At 52.5% G+C, this 16,377-nt stretch overlaps 1 protein-coding gene across 9 annotated transcripts in view; it reads right to left on the reverse strand.

Moving 5' to 3' along the window:
- Nucleotides 1–16,377, reverse strand: part of NEO1 (neogenin 1) — a 328,814-nt gene that overhangs the window by 18,063 nt on the left and 294,374 nt on the right. For 7 of the 9 annotated variants that reach the window (XM_068144291.1, XM_068144283.1, XM_068144292.1 and 4 more), the window contains exons 19-23: nt 14,297–14,404; nt 8,854–9,048; nt 8,157–8,189; nt 2,219–2,287; nt 299–446 (exon numbers count right to left, since the gene is read on the reverse strand). In XM_068144291.1, the coding sequence (XP_068000392.1) occupies nt 299–446; nt 2,219–2,287; nt 8,157–8,189; nt 8,854–9,048; nt 14,297–14,404 (553 nt within the window). The remainder of the gene's footprint in view (nt 1–298; nt 447–2,218; nt 2,288–8,156; nt 8,190–8,853; nt 9,049–14,296; nt 14,405–16,377) is intronic. The other 2 variants (XM_068144284.1, XM_068144290.1) reach the window with 1 other exon arrangement.

Genomic DNA, 16,377 nt, shown 5'->3' on the forward strand with positions numbered 1-16,377 from the left:
ACAGTAATTGCTCCTCAGAGAGGGGCAGGTGCAGGTACACATGAAAGCAATGCCTCAGTTTGCCTGACCAGGAAAAGCAGGAGGTTATCATCACCAGGCGCAGGGCAGCTGAGCTGTGCTGATGCACCCTACCTGCTGAACACCTGAACTCAAACTGCATTACTGATCTGGTGTCAGGACTCAATTTCTACAGCCCACAAGCCTTAGAAGTAATCAATTCCGCAGCACCACAAAGAAAAGATGGAAGACTGGAACTGAGAAGGGGAGGAGAGGGCAGAGTGCCCCCCTGACACCTTACTTTTTCTGGTGAGACGTTGTCCGGCGAGTGCAGAAGACAGCAACTATCACCACGATCACAATGGTGATCACTCCAACAGACACTATGATCACAAGGAGCATGTTGCTGTCCAGGGGAGAAGTAGGGCTTCCATGGGGACTGTTACTGCCTGGAAGAGTTTGAGATGGGAGAAAGGGCTGTTAGTATACAGAAAAAAAATCCCCCTCCGAAGCAAGCGGCACCAACAGCCACTCCTAGAATGGAACAGATGAGCAGGAGGAGAGAGAGGGTTTGGCTGCTAGGATTTAATCTGAAGCTCTTGCTTATTTTTTTGTCATGTACCAACTGTGTTTCTGGGAAGCTGTGAAATCCCCAGGATACTTTGTAGAGCCATTTCCATCTGGCCTAACGGTCCATCCAGATTTAGCCTCGCCCTACGCCAATAGTTATCCCTAGCAAACCAACAGTTCAGTCCAAGCAGAACTGAGCTGGGACACTGCTAAACTGCAGCACTGCAGGCATCCCCCACCTTGGGCCAAATAATCCCACCAGCTGCCATCAAGTCTTCTGCAGTGGTCACTCCCCTCTGAAAGAGACATTTTTTATGTAACACCAATGAGGGTTACCTTAGGGTGAGGCTTAGAATGATAGAATTGTCAGGGCTGGAAGGGAGCTCAAGGCTCAGCCAGTTCCAACCCCCTGCCATGGGCAGGGACACCTCACACCACAGCAGCTTGCTCACAGCCACCTCCAGCCTGGCTGCAAACACCTCCAGGCAGAAGGCTTCCACCACCTCCCTGGGCAGCCTGGGCCAGGCTCTCACCACCCTCCTGGGCAACAACTTCTTCCTCACAGCCAAGCTCAATCTCCCCACTTCTAGTGCTGCTCCATCCCCCCCAAGTCCTATCCCTCCCTGACACCCTCAAAAGTCCCTCCCCAGCTTGCTTGCAGCCCCCTGCAGATCCTGGAAGGCCAACAATTAGGTCTCCTTGTAACTGCCTTCTCCAGACTGAACAGCCCCAATTCTCAGTCTGTGCTCACAGCAGAGCAGCTCCAGCCCTCTGCTCCTCCTCCTGGCCCTGCTCTGGACACCTTCCAGCCCCTCCAGATCCTTCCTGGCACAGAGGCTCCAGAACTGGCCCCAGAGCTCCAGCTGTGGTCTCAGCAGAGTGGAGCAGAGGGGCAGAATCCCCTCCCTGCCCTGCTGGCCACACTTCTCTTGCTGCAGCCCAGGCTCTGCTTGGCTCTCTGGGCTGCAAGTGCTCCCTGCTGGCTCCTGCTGAGCGTCTCCTTCACCAGCACCCCCAAGGCCTTTTCTTCAGGGCTGCTCTCCAGCCAGTCCCTGCTCAGCCTGTACCAGTGCTTGGGATTGCCCCAGCCCAATGTGCATCTGCAATGCACAGTGCTAATAAGGAGATGGAGTTAAGAAGAATTTTCTTTTCCCCTCCTAGTATGTTCTCACTGAATTAATTTCACACTTGTGCAGTGCTGCAGCCATCCAAAACTGAACTGGGAAGAAGATCTGCTTGTCAAGACTGAAATGGAAATGCAGGCAATGATATCCCCACAGAGCAGGCAAGAGCTCTGTGACAGAAGTGTGCTACCATTGCTTGAGTGGGAGCAACTCACACCCTGAAGAGAAAACCAGGCTGGCAGAGATTCATAGAATGGTTTGGGTTGGAAGGGATCTTCAAGATCACCCAGTTCCAACTCCCCTGCCACGGGCAGGGACACCTCCCACCAGCCCAAGTTGCTCAAGGCCTCATCCAGCCTGGCCCTGAATGCCTCCAGGGAGGGAGCATCCACAGCCTCCCTGGGCAACCTGTGCCACCCTCACTGGAAAGAATTTCTTCCTAATCTGCAGCCAGTGTTTTCAAGAGGAGATAGCATCACTCAGTGACCCACCAAAAGGCACTGCACTGACATGGAAACTCCACTTACCGCCCAGAGGAGGTTTGTAGTCTGCTCCTATGTCTGCGGCGCGGTTCCCCTTCCCCGCGGCTCCCGAGGCTGCAAAGGTGGCAGATGTAATCTCAGACACAGGCAGGCACACAGGCACAGGAACAGCATTCCTAAGGCAGCTCTTGAGGAACTTCTCTGAGCAGTTCTGTTGGTTTCCTCCCTCTCCCTCCCTCCAACCATTTGGCTTTGACCAGCAGCTGTGTTTCCCCAAGAAGCAAACCACTCCTTCAGCAGAGCTGCTTAATAATTAGCTTCCTGCCTTACTGGTTTCCCTGGGTTTGTACAAATACACCCATGATCTGCAGCAGTGCACAGCTATACATTGAGGCACAAGGCTTTGCCATCCTTGGACAGGTAATGAAGCAGTACCTTGAAGCAGTACCTTGAAGCAGTAATGACACAGATGTCTTCTCCTCCAGTGGAAGACTGGAGATAAGTGGAGGATCAAAAGCGCAGCACAAATACCACTAAGTCCCTGCCTGTCCATAAAAACTTGGCTCTCAGCTTCTCCCCATTCTTTCTCTCTTGGTTTCATCTTCCCCACAAGTGACAAAAAAAAAAGCACTACAAAAAGGTTTCTGGTGAGGCCTGGGGAAAAAAATATATTCCTTTCAAAGCTTGAAGTTTGACAGGCTGCTGCTGATGGAAGCAAACTGATCTGTGCCTTCATTACTGCAGCCAGCAATGACCACACAGCTCCTCCTGAACCTCAGCAACTGCTTGTGGGTGGACTCCAAGGTGCTAATTGCAGGGGCTGACCTCCCAGCTGACATGCTGTCATAGAATCATTGAGTGGTAGGGTTTGGAAGAGACCTCTGTAGATCATCCAGTCCAAGTCCCCTGCCAAAGCAGCATCACCTAGGGCAGGTCACACAGGAATGCATCCAGATAGGGCTGGAATCTCTCCAGAGAAGGAGATTCCACTACCTCTCTGGGCAGCCTGCTCCAGGGCTTCTCACCCTCACAGTAAAGAATTTTCTCCTTGTGGAACCTGCTGGGTTCCAGCTTGTAACCACTGTTTCTTGTCCTACCACTGGGCACCACCAAAAAGAGCCTGGCACCTTCCTCCTGACACCCACCCCTCAGACACTGATAGACACTGATCAGATCCCTCTCAGCCTTCTCTTCTCCAGTCTAAACAGCCCCAGGGCTCTCAGTCCTCCTTCACAGGAGAGATGTTCAGGTCCCTTCATCATCCTCGTAACTCTCTGTTGGACTCTCTCCAGCAGATCCCTGGACACAGCATTCCAGGTGGGGTCTCACCGCTGCGCACTCCAACAAAGAGTTTCCTCCTCAATAACTCAAGTCTCATTTAGCTCACTCACTGCCACAGCAAGACACATGAAGTTCACCTCTCATGTCAAGCCCTCTCCTGAGTCAGCAGAACACTTCCCACAGCTACACAGAGACACCCCCCTGGCTCCTGCACTGCTTTGCTTTCATTCAAATGGACTAATGCCCAATTACCATTAATGACAAAAGCACCATAGCAGGGGAAACATCCAGCAAGATGCAAGGAACAACATTCCTCTTGGCAGAGAAATCCATAAACCTCTGCACTTTATTTTCCACTGATATGCACAAAAACCCCAAACCACAAAATCCCCAAAGGCTGCAAATTCAGCAGTTTCAGAGTCAGGAAAGTTTCTCACTTAAAAATCCTCTCTCATCAACAGGGAGTAAAGGATGTGTTCCAGGAGGTGTAACAAATGGAAACTCTGAACCTGCAGTCAAGTCTTAGAGCCCCAGCATGCTGGGGGTTGGAAGGGACCTCTGGAGCTCATCCAGTCCAACCCCACTGCTCCAGCAGGGCACCCACAGCAGCCTGCCCAGGAGCACAGTGTCCAGGGGGGGTTGGAATCTCTCCAGAGAAGGAGACTCCACAACCTCTCTGGGCAGCCTGCTCCAGGCCTCCAGCAGTCTCACACCAAAGAAGTTTCTCTTCTTCAGATGGAACCTTCTGCAACTTTCACTTCCATTGCCCTTGTCCTGTCACTGGGCACCAGTGAAAAGAGCCTGGCCCCATCCTCTTGCCCCCTACCCTTTAGCTCTTGCTGAGCATTGCTCAGATCCCCTCTGGGGCTGCTCTTCTCCAGGCTCAACAGCTCCAGGGCTCTCAGCCTTTCCTCCTCACAGAGCTGCTCCAGGCCCCTCGGCAGCTTTGTAGCCTCCAGTGGACTCTCTCCAGTCCCTCTCCCTGTCCCTCTTGAACTGAGGAGCCCAGAACTGGACACAATCCTCTAGATGTGGCTTCACTAGGGCAGAGTAAAGGGGAAAGAGAACCTCCCTTGACCTGCTGGCTACACTCTTCTTAATGCACCTTAGACCAGGAGGACACATTGCTGGCTCATGATGAACTTCTTGTCCAGCAGCACTCCCAGGTCCTTCTCTGCAGAGATGCAGGTCAGCCCCTCAGGGGTTGTTCCTCCCCAGGTGCAGGACCCTGCACACTTGCCCTTGTTGAACTTCACGAGGTTCTCTTCACCTAGCTCTCCAGGCTGGCCAGGTCTGAATGGCAGCACAGCCTGAGGGGGTGTCAGCCACTTTGGTACCAAACCTGTAACTCAGTCACTGTGAGGGTGATCACACAGCACTGATTCCACCCCGGGAAGCGGGGCAAGGAGGAATGTCACACAGGGAGCAGCTAAAATAACGGGGAAGGCATCTTGCAGGACAAATCTATAAAGAAAAAGACATCTTGGAGGTGCCAGACTAGAAAGGACACTGCACTGAGGAGCAAGCAAATTCCCTTTGTGAAGTGCTGGCTGAGTAATTTGGCAGCAGCAGCAGCAAGGCAATAATTGAATCCCATTTTATGCAGCTGGTATTTAGGGTATCACCACCTGCGTGACCAGATAACCTGCACCACAGAGAGGAGGGAAAAGCAGCCAAGATGAATCCTCTGACTCGCTCAACCTGGCACTGCAGATAGGTTTGGGGCAAGCAGAGCAGCTGTGGGAGAAGGGGGTGGAATACAAGCCACAAGGGATGGTATTTTCAAAGGACAAACAGGCACCCTGCAGGCTCCCAGCGCTGCAGCTGGAGCCCTAACGCAGGCACGGTGAGGGAAAAGGTGCTGGATGGGGGGAGCTGGGGGGGTGCCCATCCTCCTGCCTGACTGAAAGCAGGGCTTTTCAAACAAACTAAATGCCAGCCTCAGGAATTGGGTTGGTAACAGTAACTATGCAGCCACACTATCTTTAGACCTCCAGAAAACATCTCCCCAAGTCCTCTTGCTTAAAAATAGCCTAATACAAAAAGCCAAGTGGCACATATTAACGAGATTAACAGCTCATTAACTGATAAGGATAAGAGTTCTAATTGCAGAATTGCTATTCATGAGGGAGGCTTCTAATGAGTTCTGCAAAGACCTTCCCTTGGCCAAGAGTAATTCAGTAAGAAAATGAAAACAATTGCTGCTGAAGTTAAGAGCTAATAATGGAGCAGATAATCAGACCAAGGCACCTGCACAGAACGAGCTGTGGCACACCTGGCTGCAGCAGGCTGAGCTGATGTGGTTTGTCATGGAGCCTGCACTCCCTCCACCATCTCTGTATTCAAACACCAAGTTTGATATTCCCCCTGCATGAACAGAATCACAGAATGGTTTGGCTTGGAAGGGGCCTTCAAGATCATCCAGTTCCAACCCCCTGCCATGGGCAGGGACACCTCCCACCAGCCCAGGCTGCTCAAAGCCTCACCTGGCTTTCAACCTGGCCTTCAACACCTCCAGGGAGAGAGCATCCATAAGCTCCCTGGGCAACCTGTTCCAATGTCTCCCCTCACTGTCAAGAGTTTCTTCCTCATCTCCAGTCTCAATCTCCTCTCTCCCAGCTCAAAGCCATTGCCTCTCGTTCTGTCACTCCCAGCCCTGATCAAAAGTCCCTCCCCAGCTCTCCTGGAGCCCCTTGAGGTACTGGAAGGCTGCTCTAAGGTCTCCCTGCAGCCTTCTCTTCTCCAGGTTGAAAAAAAACTCCTGTTCAGCTGACAAAAGCACTGGAAGGCAGTGACCCAGGGGAGGCAGCAGAGTCCTGCCCCCAAGGCTGCAGCCACCCTTGGCAATGTCTACCTGCACACGACCCAGTGTGGAGCAGCAGCTCAGGGAGACCTGATACTGTCAATGACTGCTTGCTGTCAGTTTCTGCTCATGTCCACAAGGGTGCTACAAGATATAGAACCCAGTTTTGAAAACAAGACAAACTTGAAGTGCCTAAGAAATAACCCAAAGGGTGGTGGGGAATGGAGTTCAATCCAGGTGGTGGCCAGTCACAGGTGGTGTTCCTCAGAGCTCAGTGCCGGGGCCAATGCTCTTTAACATCTTGGCCTTGGCTGGAGCACCTCCCATATGGGACAGGCTGGGACAGCTGGAGCTGTTCAGCTTGGAGAAGAGAGGCTCCAGGGAAAGCTTAGAGCAGCCTTACAGTACCTGAAGGGACTCCAGGAGAGCTGGGGAGGGAGTTTTCGCAAGGGCATGGAGTGACAGGATGAGGGGAAATGGCTTTGAGCTGGAAGAGGGGAGATTGAGACTGGAGATGAGGAAGAGTTCAACCCCCCTGCCAGAACAGAACCACAGAATCCAGCACAGGTTGCACAGGAACACATCCAGATGCATCTTGAAAGTCTCCAGAGAAGGAGACTCCACAACCTCCCTGGGCAGCCTGCTCCAGGGCTCTGGGACCTTTATAGTAAAGTTCTTCCTCCTGTTGAGGTGGAGCCTCCTGTGCTGTGGTTTCCATCCACTGCTCCTTGTCCTATCACAGGGCACAAGTGAGCAGAGGCTATCCCTATCCCTTCCTTCCTGACCCCCCAGCCCTCAGATATTGATAGACATTGATCAGATCCCCTCTCAGTCTTCTCCTCTTCCTGTAGACTGACAACAACAGGTGAGAAGGAATCTCATGAGCTGCAGAAAGGAGGTTAGAATGGTGTGGAACTGAAACCAGCAACTTTTACACAGCCCCTTTGAACACCCCCTCCTGCTCCTCTGCTTGCAGTGGAGCACTACCCTTGATGTGGTAATCATCTGCTTCCCAGATCAGCAGCTCTGCTCCACGGGTCTGGGGAGGAATTGATTCCATAGCTGTCTAGTATCAGCATTATTTGGCACACAGAAGGTAAAAGCATATTTAATAAATTACTCCTAAGTAACAAGTTGAAAAGCAAGCTGAGGAGAGAGCTCATTCTCAGGCCCTTTAGGATCTATTTAATTCGATGCCTAAGCTGCCTGCCAATGTCCTTTTAAACTCATCCCTTTAGACTAATTCTTCTCCTTTTTTATTGGCCTTTTAGGTGATTTGGAAGCAGGCAAACATAGCCCTGGGACATCTACCTTATAATTCAATGTAGTAAAGGCAAAGCTCCCATTTTTCAAGCCTGCATTTGAAAACCTTCAGGCTTTTAGCAGCTAACGCTGTGCTCCTGAGGACAGTCTGGAGCCTGAATGAGCCCAGAAGCAGAGCCTGCCTTGTGAAAAACAAACAAAAAGCTTTCTAGAGCATACTTTCTAGACCAGGCTTTGCTTTATCATGCAAATAATTGTAGATGTAGAGCTCCCAAACCAGCACCTGTGCTAATTAAAGAACCCTTTGATCTTCCACCTCTATGCTGAGATCTTGCATCACCGGTGCGGGGCTGGCTGGAGCACCACTTAACCCAGATGCCCTTTGACAGGACGATTCAGGCTGGCACAGCTCTGCTCCTCCCTTCCCCTGTCATCTGACTACAGAGAGCACTTTCCAGTCCCACCACCCAAACCACCAGCAGGACCTGCAGCTCGTCCACCAGCACAAGGGGAGCCAGCTCCTTTGCAGTCAGGGCAGCAGATACTGGCTTCATCGAGAAATGCAACAACACATGGACAGGTGAGAAACAGGATGTGTGAAGGATGGAATAAGAGAATGTGTGGCTGTTGATTTACCTTGGTCATTGGGCATTTTATCTGAGGATTCAGCTAGTGGGGCAAGCACAGGGAAGGAAAAAAAAACACAAGAGAAAGATCACAAGGCTTGAAGGAGTGAGAGAAAGCTTTATATAGCATAAGTAGCCCAGCTCGAGCTCTCTGCCCACCCATGCTCAGGTGGCAAAAGTGCTGCTCACAAAAGCATAGCTTTGGACTTTTCACCTCTCCTTAGAGTACTTCTTTTGCAAGCTATCATTTGCACTGCTCCTTAATTATCCCCCAGCAAGCAGCTCTTGATTGAAGAGCCTGTTGTGTCCCACTCCTTCCTATTGTATCATCCAAGCCCCCAGCTCCAGAGCCTGCTGCTTTCCACCTCTTCACCAATGAGCAGGTGACAACGAGACCTAGAATCTTAGAGCAGCTAAAAAGTGGTTTTCCTAAGCAGCATGCTCAGGACCTGGCCCCTCAGCATTAACAACCAGATGACAAAGTGCCCACCAGTGGGTCTGAAACAACACAATTAATCCAGCAGCCAAGCAGCACTGGCAAGATGTATTAATTACATGCAAGAGCAACCCAAGAGAAAATGTCATTCCAGTCAAACTCCACTCCCCTCCTGCCTTTGCCAGGCTCAAATATGCATGGTGCTGGTATCCTACAGAGGCTGCCTTTGGGGAATGAGGAGGGAGATGTTTAGCTGTAGGTGGCAGTTTACCTTTTGGGGTTCTGAACTGCACCGCCTCAGACATGGGCCCCATGCCCTTGGAGTTGCGAGCCTGGATTTTGAAGTAGTAGGGGGTGTCGAGGGTCAGCTCTTGGATCTGATGGGTCAGCCTGTTCCCCACAACAGGTTCAATGACCCAGTCATGTATTTCAGCATTCACATCCGTGCTGTAGTAAATGATGTATCCTGTTCAAAGGGAAAAGCACAAGAAGCTCATACATAAAAGAAGAGGACGGTTGTGAGCGCTCGAAGACAAAACTTCTGCTGACTGTTAATGGTATTTGTACAGCTGAATGATTATGGGCTCTCCAGAAGTGTAGTCTTAGGCTCTCAAAGACTAAGAATGCATTCAAACCCTGTCCCTCTTCAATTTAGAACTGCTCAAAAGTATGTTGAGAGGAAGAGAGGGAGAGGAAAAAAGGCCATTTCGAGTATCGGAGTGATTTTTGAGTGCTGCTCAGTGAATAGGGAGGAGCTCCTCATTCCCTTCTCCACACCTGTTCACAGATCAAATAACACGGAAGAACATCAAGCTGTTATCAACAACACATCCTCAAAGTAGTAATATTTACAGAAAACAGTTGCCTTTAGTACAACAAAAAGTTCTCATGCCCAGCTGGAGAACCTGTGCTCAGTAGTCGTGGCAGTTCAGGCTGGCTGCCTCCTGCTGCTGCCACACAAGTTACACCTGCGGTGCCCCGAGGGCCCAGCCCGGCAGCTGGACACAGGAAGCAGTGTGTTTCATACCCATAATATCCTCCTCCCTATAAATCCATCTGCAAAGTCCTTCTCTTCCTCTTTCTTCCCTCTCTGCTCCCATGGGAGATGCTCCCTATTGGGTAACACTGGGGGAGTATCTCATAGTTTCATAGTTTCATTCAGGGTTGGAAGGGACCACAAGGATCATCCAGTTCCAACCCCCCTGCCATGGGCAGGGACACCCCACACTAGATCAGGCTGCCCAGAGCCTCAGCCAGCCTGGCCTTAAACACCTCCAGGGACAGGGCCCCAACCACCTCCCTGGACAACCCATTCCAAGGCCTCTTAGGCCTAATGCCAGGAGGAGAAGGGAGGAAGCAGTCTCAGACCTGGCCAGCCTGAGACCAGCCTAGCAGTGGGGGGGAAGAAAGAGCCCTGGGGATTTGGGTATACCCTGAGCAGGGAGGCCTTTGGGAGGCCTTTGGGTGTGCTGTAAGGGGCTCTGTAAGCTTTGGGCTTCTTTTGTCACTATGCTTTGTAGCTCCAGTAAAACACTTGCTGCTTTTCCATTTGAACTTTCCACCACTTCTGCACTCCATTTGTGTGAGTGTCATTCTTTTGCCCCTCTCAGGGGCCAGAGAGGAGCTGCCTGGCCCCACACCAGGACAGTAGTTCACGATGGTTGCATTGATTTTCAGTTTATTAGCAAAGGTGGCAACAGCCTGGAGAGAACTGAACTCCTCCTGCGTGCCACAGGGGAGACTAAAAAAAAGGTATGGGAAGAGTTCTTCTGTTATTAAAATATACTGCACTTACAAAGCAGTACAAAGTAAAAGCTTGACAGCTCCTTCATGTGAGGCACACAGAGCCCCAGCACTAAGTACATCTGTGCACCACTACGGGGCCGGGGCAGCAGCTGCTTCCTGCACAAATTGCTGCTTCCCTGGTCCCATACAGCACCAGGCTGGGCTGGGGCCATGGTAAGGAAGGGAAGATGGTCTCCACTGTCACTTCCACCTGGTGAGGGACTTCCACTGGGGAGGGGCTTTTCAGGATGTTGGGTAGGGATAGGACTGGGGGGAATGGAGCAAAACTAGAAGTGGGGAGATTGAGATTGGCTGTGAGGAAGAAGTTGTTGGCCAGGAGGGTGGTGAGAGCCTGGCAGAGGCTGCCCAGGGAGGTGGTGGAAGCCTCCTGCCTGGAGGTGTTTGCAGCCAGGCTGGAGGTGGCTGTGAGCAACCTGCTGTGGTGTGAGGTGTCCCTGGGCATGGCAGGGGGTTGGAACTGGCTGAGCCCTGAGCTCCCTTCCAGCCCTGACAATTCCATGATTCTATCTCTTCAAAGCAAATGAAAACCTTGCTGATACCTCCAGATTCACAGAACTCCCAGTGACCATGACAGACAGCAGAGCTGGTGATGCTTGGCTCTGGACTAAGAGGGGCAATATGTGTTTATCTGGATCTATACAGAGACAGTTAAGGAGGCAAAAGCAGCATGTACAGTGCAGAACCCTGAGTTAACCTGTGACTGTGCTAATTAGTCAGCAACTCTACCGCTGCACAGGCACCTGGACACCAGCCTAGCAACAGCCCAGCACAGCCTCCCCCCACCCAAGAGGGATGAGCGCTGTATGCCACAGCCCCACCAGCGTGTGCAATGACATCACCCCGGAGTGTGCAGCGCTCCTTACCGCAGGGAACCAGCTGAGCTAACCGGGAAGGAAGGAGCTGCTGCTGTGGCACGGGGCTGTCCCCACACGGGGGCACTCAGCCCATGTCCCTGGCAAGCTGCACCTCACGGCTCAGCCTCCCTGCAGAACCACCTCTTGCAGGTCGCAGCTGCTGACTGCTGCCTCTGCCAGACTGAATAAATCCTAGAGGTTTTCATTGATTGTTTGCGAGCAGGGGGAAATTCCTCACCAGGAGGGTGGTGAGACACTGGCACAGGCTGCCCAGGGAGGGGGGTGGAAGCTCTACAGTCTCAGGCTTCCATAACCAAAATGAAGTTTCCAAGTCCTTATGGTTACTAAAGGAACATACTCCATGTGAATGTGTCCCTGGGCCAGGGATCACAACCACCCTCCAACAACAGCAGTTCATTCATGGCTCTGAAGATCCATGATGGGAACAGGGTGGAAGCCTCATCCCTGGAGGTGTTTGCAGCCAGGCTGGATGCGGCTATGAGCAACCTGCTGTAGTGTGAGGTGTCCCTGCCCATGGCAGGGGGGTTGGAACTGGCTGAGCCTTGGGGTCCCTTCCAACCCTGACAATTCTATGATTGCAAATGGAAGGTTTTCCCTAGCAGCATGGACACTGCCAGGAGATATTTCACCTGGAAAACTGGATGTGTGTGCTGGCTTTGCTAAGCACATTGTGCAAGTGACTGCTGCTCTCTTTGTACACCACCTTCCCCTTTCTCATGCATGCAGCTGATGTGGAAGGTGACAGGCTTATCTATCTAGGAGCATAAATAACCAGGGGATATTTGTAGCTGGCATTTCACACCAGGCTGAATGACTCTGACTGACTGCTGGCAACCAAACCCTGTAACCTGCAGTTGAGATAAAGGCTTCTTAGTTTCTCCAGGAAACATATTGTTGATAGGAAAAATAGTGGTAGTATCAGTCAGGGTTGGAAGGGACCACAAGGATCATCCAGTTCCAACCCCCCTGCCATGGGCAGGGACACCCCACACTACATCAGGCTGCCCAGAGCCTCAGCCAGCCTGGCCTTAAACACCTCCAGGGACAGGGCCCCAACCACCTCCCTGCACAACCCATTCCAGGGCTTCACCACTCTCATGGGGAAGAACTTCCTCCTCCCCTCCAGCCTCAATCTCCCCACCTCCAGCTTCATTCCATTCCCCCTAGTCCTAGCACTGCCTGAGATCCTGAGCAGTCCCTCCCCAGCCTTCCTGTAGCCCCCTTCAGAGCCTGGAAGGCCACAATGAGGTCACCTCAGAGCCTTCTCTTCTCCAGACAGAACAGCCCTAACTCCTGCAGTCTGTCCTCACAGCAGAGCAGCTCCAGCCCTCTGCTCATCCTCCTGGCCCTGCTCTGGACACCTTCCAGCACCTCCAGATCCCTCTTGTCATAGGGGCTCCAGAACTGGAGGCAGTACTCCAGGTGGGGTCTCCCCAGAGCTGAGCAGAGGGGGAGAATCACCTCCCTTGCCCTGCTGGCCACACTTCTCCTGCTGCAGCCCAGGCTCTGGTTGGCTTTCTGGGCTGCAAGTGCACACTGAGAGCTCCTGTGCACACAGGACTGGCTTGAGAGCTTCCTTAAAAGTTCATTGTAATTACTAAAGGTGAAGAGTCTCCAGTATTCTGCCTTTTCAGAGGCATCTGATCAGCTGGGAGTCTCCTGTCCCGAACCTGGGCTGCCTCAGCAGATGCCAGCTGGTGACAGGTTTCAAGGCTTTGATTCTGCACTGTAGTTAATTCTGAGAACAAAAGCAAAAGCACACACTGCAAGCTACATGCCAATAAAACCTGCTCTGAGCTTCAAACCCTGGTGTAAAAAAAACCCCTAACCAAACCTTTCAGAAGGGAAGCATTTCAGAAATCCTTTAGAAATGTGAAGCCAAAGAGCCCAGAGAAGGGGAGCAGTGATTATTACTTTCTGTGAAATGATTTATCCCATGCAGAAGTGATGCACTTACAAAGGCAAATAACAGTTTACTCCTAATGCTTGTGTCAGGGGACTAATAAAGTGACTTCAAGTCTGCTCTGTGCCACAAAAAGGACACAAAAATGAGAAATGGGCACTGGGATGGATCCTTCTGATGGGCCCAGAGGCATTAGAGAGGTATTTCTGGAGGCATGCTATTAGAACAGCACAAGCTGATGAAGGCAAAGGTTACTGAGATATTTCAACTCCCAATTATAGCTCTAGTTAGACTCCAGTTTCACACTGCACTCAGCTTCTATCTTTGTGTAATTTGTATGAGGGACAGAAGTAAATAATGAACCTGAAATAATGAACCTGAGCTACTAAAAAGATTGACAAAGGAAATACAGAATCATAGAACTGTCAGGGCTGGAAGGGAGCTCCAGGCTCAGCCAGTTCCATGGGCAGGGACACCTCACACCACAGCAGCTTGCTCACAGCCACCTCCAGCCTGGCTGCAAACACCTCCAGGCAGGAGGCTTCCACCACCTCCCTGGGCAGCCTGGGCCAGGCTCTCACCACCCTCCTGGCCAACAACTTCTTCCTCACATCCAATCTGAATCTCCCCACTTCTAGTTTTGCTCCATCCCCCCCAGTCCTATCCCTCCCTGATACCCTCCAAAGTCCCTCCCCAGCTTGCTTGCAGCCCCCTGCAGATCCTGGAAGGCCACAAGAAGGTCTCCTCGTAGCTGCCTTCCCTCCAGTCTGAACAGCCCCAACTCACTGTGTCTGTCCTCACAGCAGAGCAGCTCCAGCCCTCTGCTCAAACTCCTGGCCCTGCTCTGGACACCTTCCAGCCCCTCAAGATCCTTCCTGGCACAGAGGCTCCAGAACTGGCCCCAGAGCTCCAGCTGTGGTCTCAGCAGAGTGGAGCAGAGGGGCAGAATCCCCTCCCTGCCCTGCTGGCCACACTTCTCTTGCTGCAGCCCAGGCTCTGCTTGGCTCTCTGGGCTGCAAGTGCTCCCTGCTGGCTCATATATAGACCTCTTGGCTAGCTCTAGGCCAAGAGAAGGACATCACAACAGCTCTGCAGACCAGGTCCTGCAGCACTGCTCCTGCAGACCACACCTGTAATTTTGCCGTTGGCTTCGGACGGAGGCTGCCAGTTGACGATTATGGTCCGAGGTTTCCCCTCCTTGCTCACCACTGTCACATCCTTAGGAGGAGAAGTAGGACCTGCAAACAAGTGAAATCCAGACTGTCATAAACAGCTTGCCCAATTTCATGGAATTGTTTCAGTTGGAATAGGCCTCTAAAGTCATCCAGTCCAACCATCCACCCAACCCCCCCATGGCCATCAAACCCTGGGCCCAAGTGCCATGGCCAAACATTTCATGAACACCTCCAGGGCTGGGGACTCCACCACCTCCCTGGGCAGCCTCTGCCAATCCCTGACCACTCCTGCAGCAAAAAAAAATGGCCTCATCTCCAACCTAACCCTCCCCTGGCACAATTTCAGGCCATTTCTTCTCATTCCATGACCTGATATTAGGGAGCAGAGCCCAACCCCCACCTCACTCCAGCCTCCTTTCAGGGAGTTGTAGAGAGCGATGAGGTCTCCCCTCAGACTCCTCTTCTCTAACCAACCCCAGGCCCCTCAGTCTCTCCTCACCAGCCCTGCTCTCTGAACAAGGCTTGCTCACAGGCCACATAATCAAGCAGCCTCAGCACCTTCAGTTTTGGTGTTACCAGTGAAAGGAAAGAAGGCAAATCCAGGAAAAAACCCTCTGAACAGGTAATCTTCCAACAAACCCACCACCCTAACCTGCTGAGTGGTCTTCCTGATCTCCTCCATGCAGCTGGCACCTGCCAGCTGCTGTGCAGCATTGCCTTTCCATAAGGGACTGCCTGTTTCTAAAGCACTTCTGTCACCAGATGCTGCAACCCCTGCCTGCACGAGGCTGTGTGTCTCCAAACCCATGGCATCCCTCTGCAGCCCACACAGCTGGGCTCAGGGGGCTGCATTTTCAACCTCCATTTCCTTAGGTCATCATGAAAATCAGATTAACTGGTGAAATCAATTCATTTGGTGTGCAGAAGCCTATTAAATGTAGAATGGCTTGAGTGGGAAAGGACCTTCAAGATCACCTCTGTGGGTGCCACGGACAGTGGCACTGAGTGCACCCTCAGCAGGGTTGCTGATGACACCAAGCTGTGTGGGGCAGCAGACAGCTGGAGGGAAGGGATCCATCCAGAGGGAGCTGGACAGGCTGGAGAGCTGGGCACAAGCCAACCTCAGGAGGTTCAACAAGACCAAGGGCAGGGTCCTGCAGCTGGCTGGAGGCAACCCCAGGCACAAATCCAGGCTGGGCAGGGACTGGCTGGAAAGCAGCCCTGAGGAGAGAGACCTGGGGGTGCTGGGGGAGGAGAAGCTCAGCAGGAGCTCTCAGTGTGCACTTGCAGCCCAGAAAGCCAACCAGAGCCTGGGCTGCAGCAGGAGAAGTGTGGCCAGCAGGGCAAGGGAGGTGATTCTCCCCCTCTGCTCAGCTCTGCTGAGACCCCACCTGGAGTACTGCCTCCAGTTCTGGAGCCCCTATGACAAGAGGGATCTGGAGGTGCTGGAAGGTGTCCAGAGCAGGGCCAGGAGGAGGAGCAGAGGGCTGGAGCTGCTCTGCTGTGAGGACAGACTGAAGGAGTTGGGGCTGTTCAGTCTGGAGAAGAGAAGGCTCCCAGGTGACCTCATTGTGGCCTTCCAGGATCAGAAGGGGGCTCCAGGAAGGCTGGGGAGGGACTGCTCAGGATCTCAGGCAGTGATAGGACTAGGGGGAATGGAATGAAGCTGGAGGTGGGGAGATTGAGGCTGGAGGGGAGGAGGAAGTTCTTCCCCATGAGAGTGGTGAAGCCCTGGAATGGGTTGTGCAGGGAGGTGGTTGGGGCCCTGTCCCTGGAGGTGTTTAAGCCCAGGCTGGCTGAGGCTCTGGGCAGGCTGATCTAGTGTGGGGTGTCCCTGCCCATGGCAGGGGGCTTGGAACTGGATGATCCTTGTGGTCCCTTCCAACCCTGACTGATACTATGATACTATGATCTAGTTCCAACCCCGCTGCCATGGGCAGGGACACCCCACACTAGATCAGGTTGCTGGAGGCCTCATCCAACTTGGCAATAAACACTTCCAGGGATGAGAGGTCCACAACCTCTCCAGGCAACCT

Source organism: Melanerpes formicivorus, unplaced genomic scaffold (genome assembly GCF_026170545.1).
Source record: "Melanerpes formicivorus ecotype bairdi unplaced genomic scaffold, bMelFor1.0.p_v2 SCAF_10, whole genome shotgun sequence".
Lineage (NCBI taxonomy): Eukaryota > Metazoa > Chordata > Aves > Piciformes > Picidae > Melanerpes > Melanerpes formicivorus.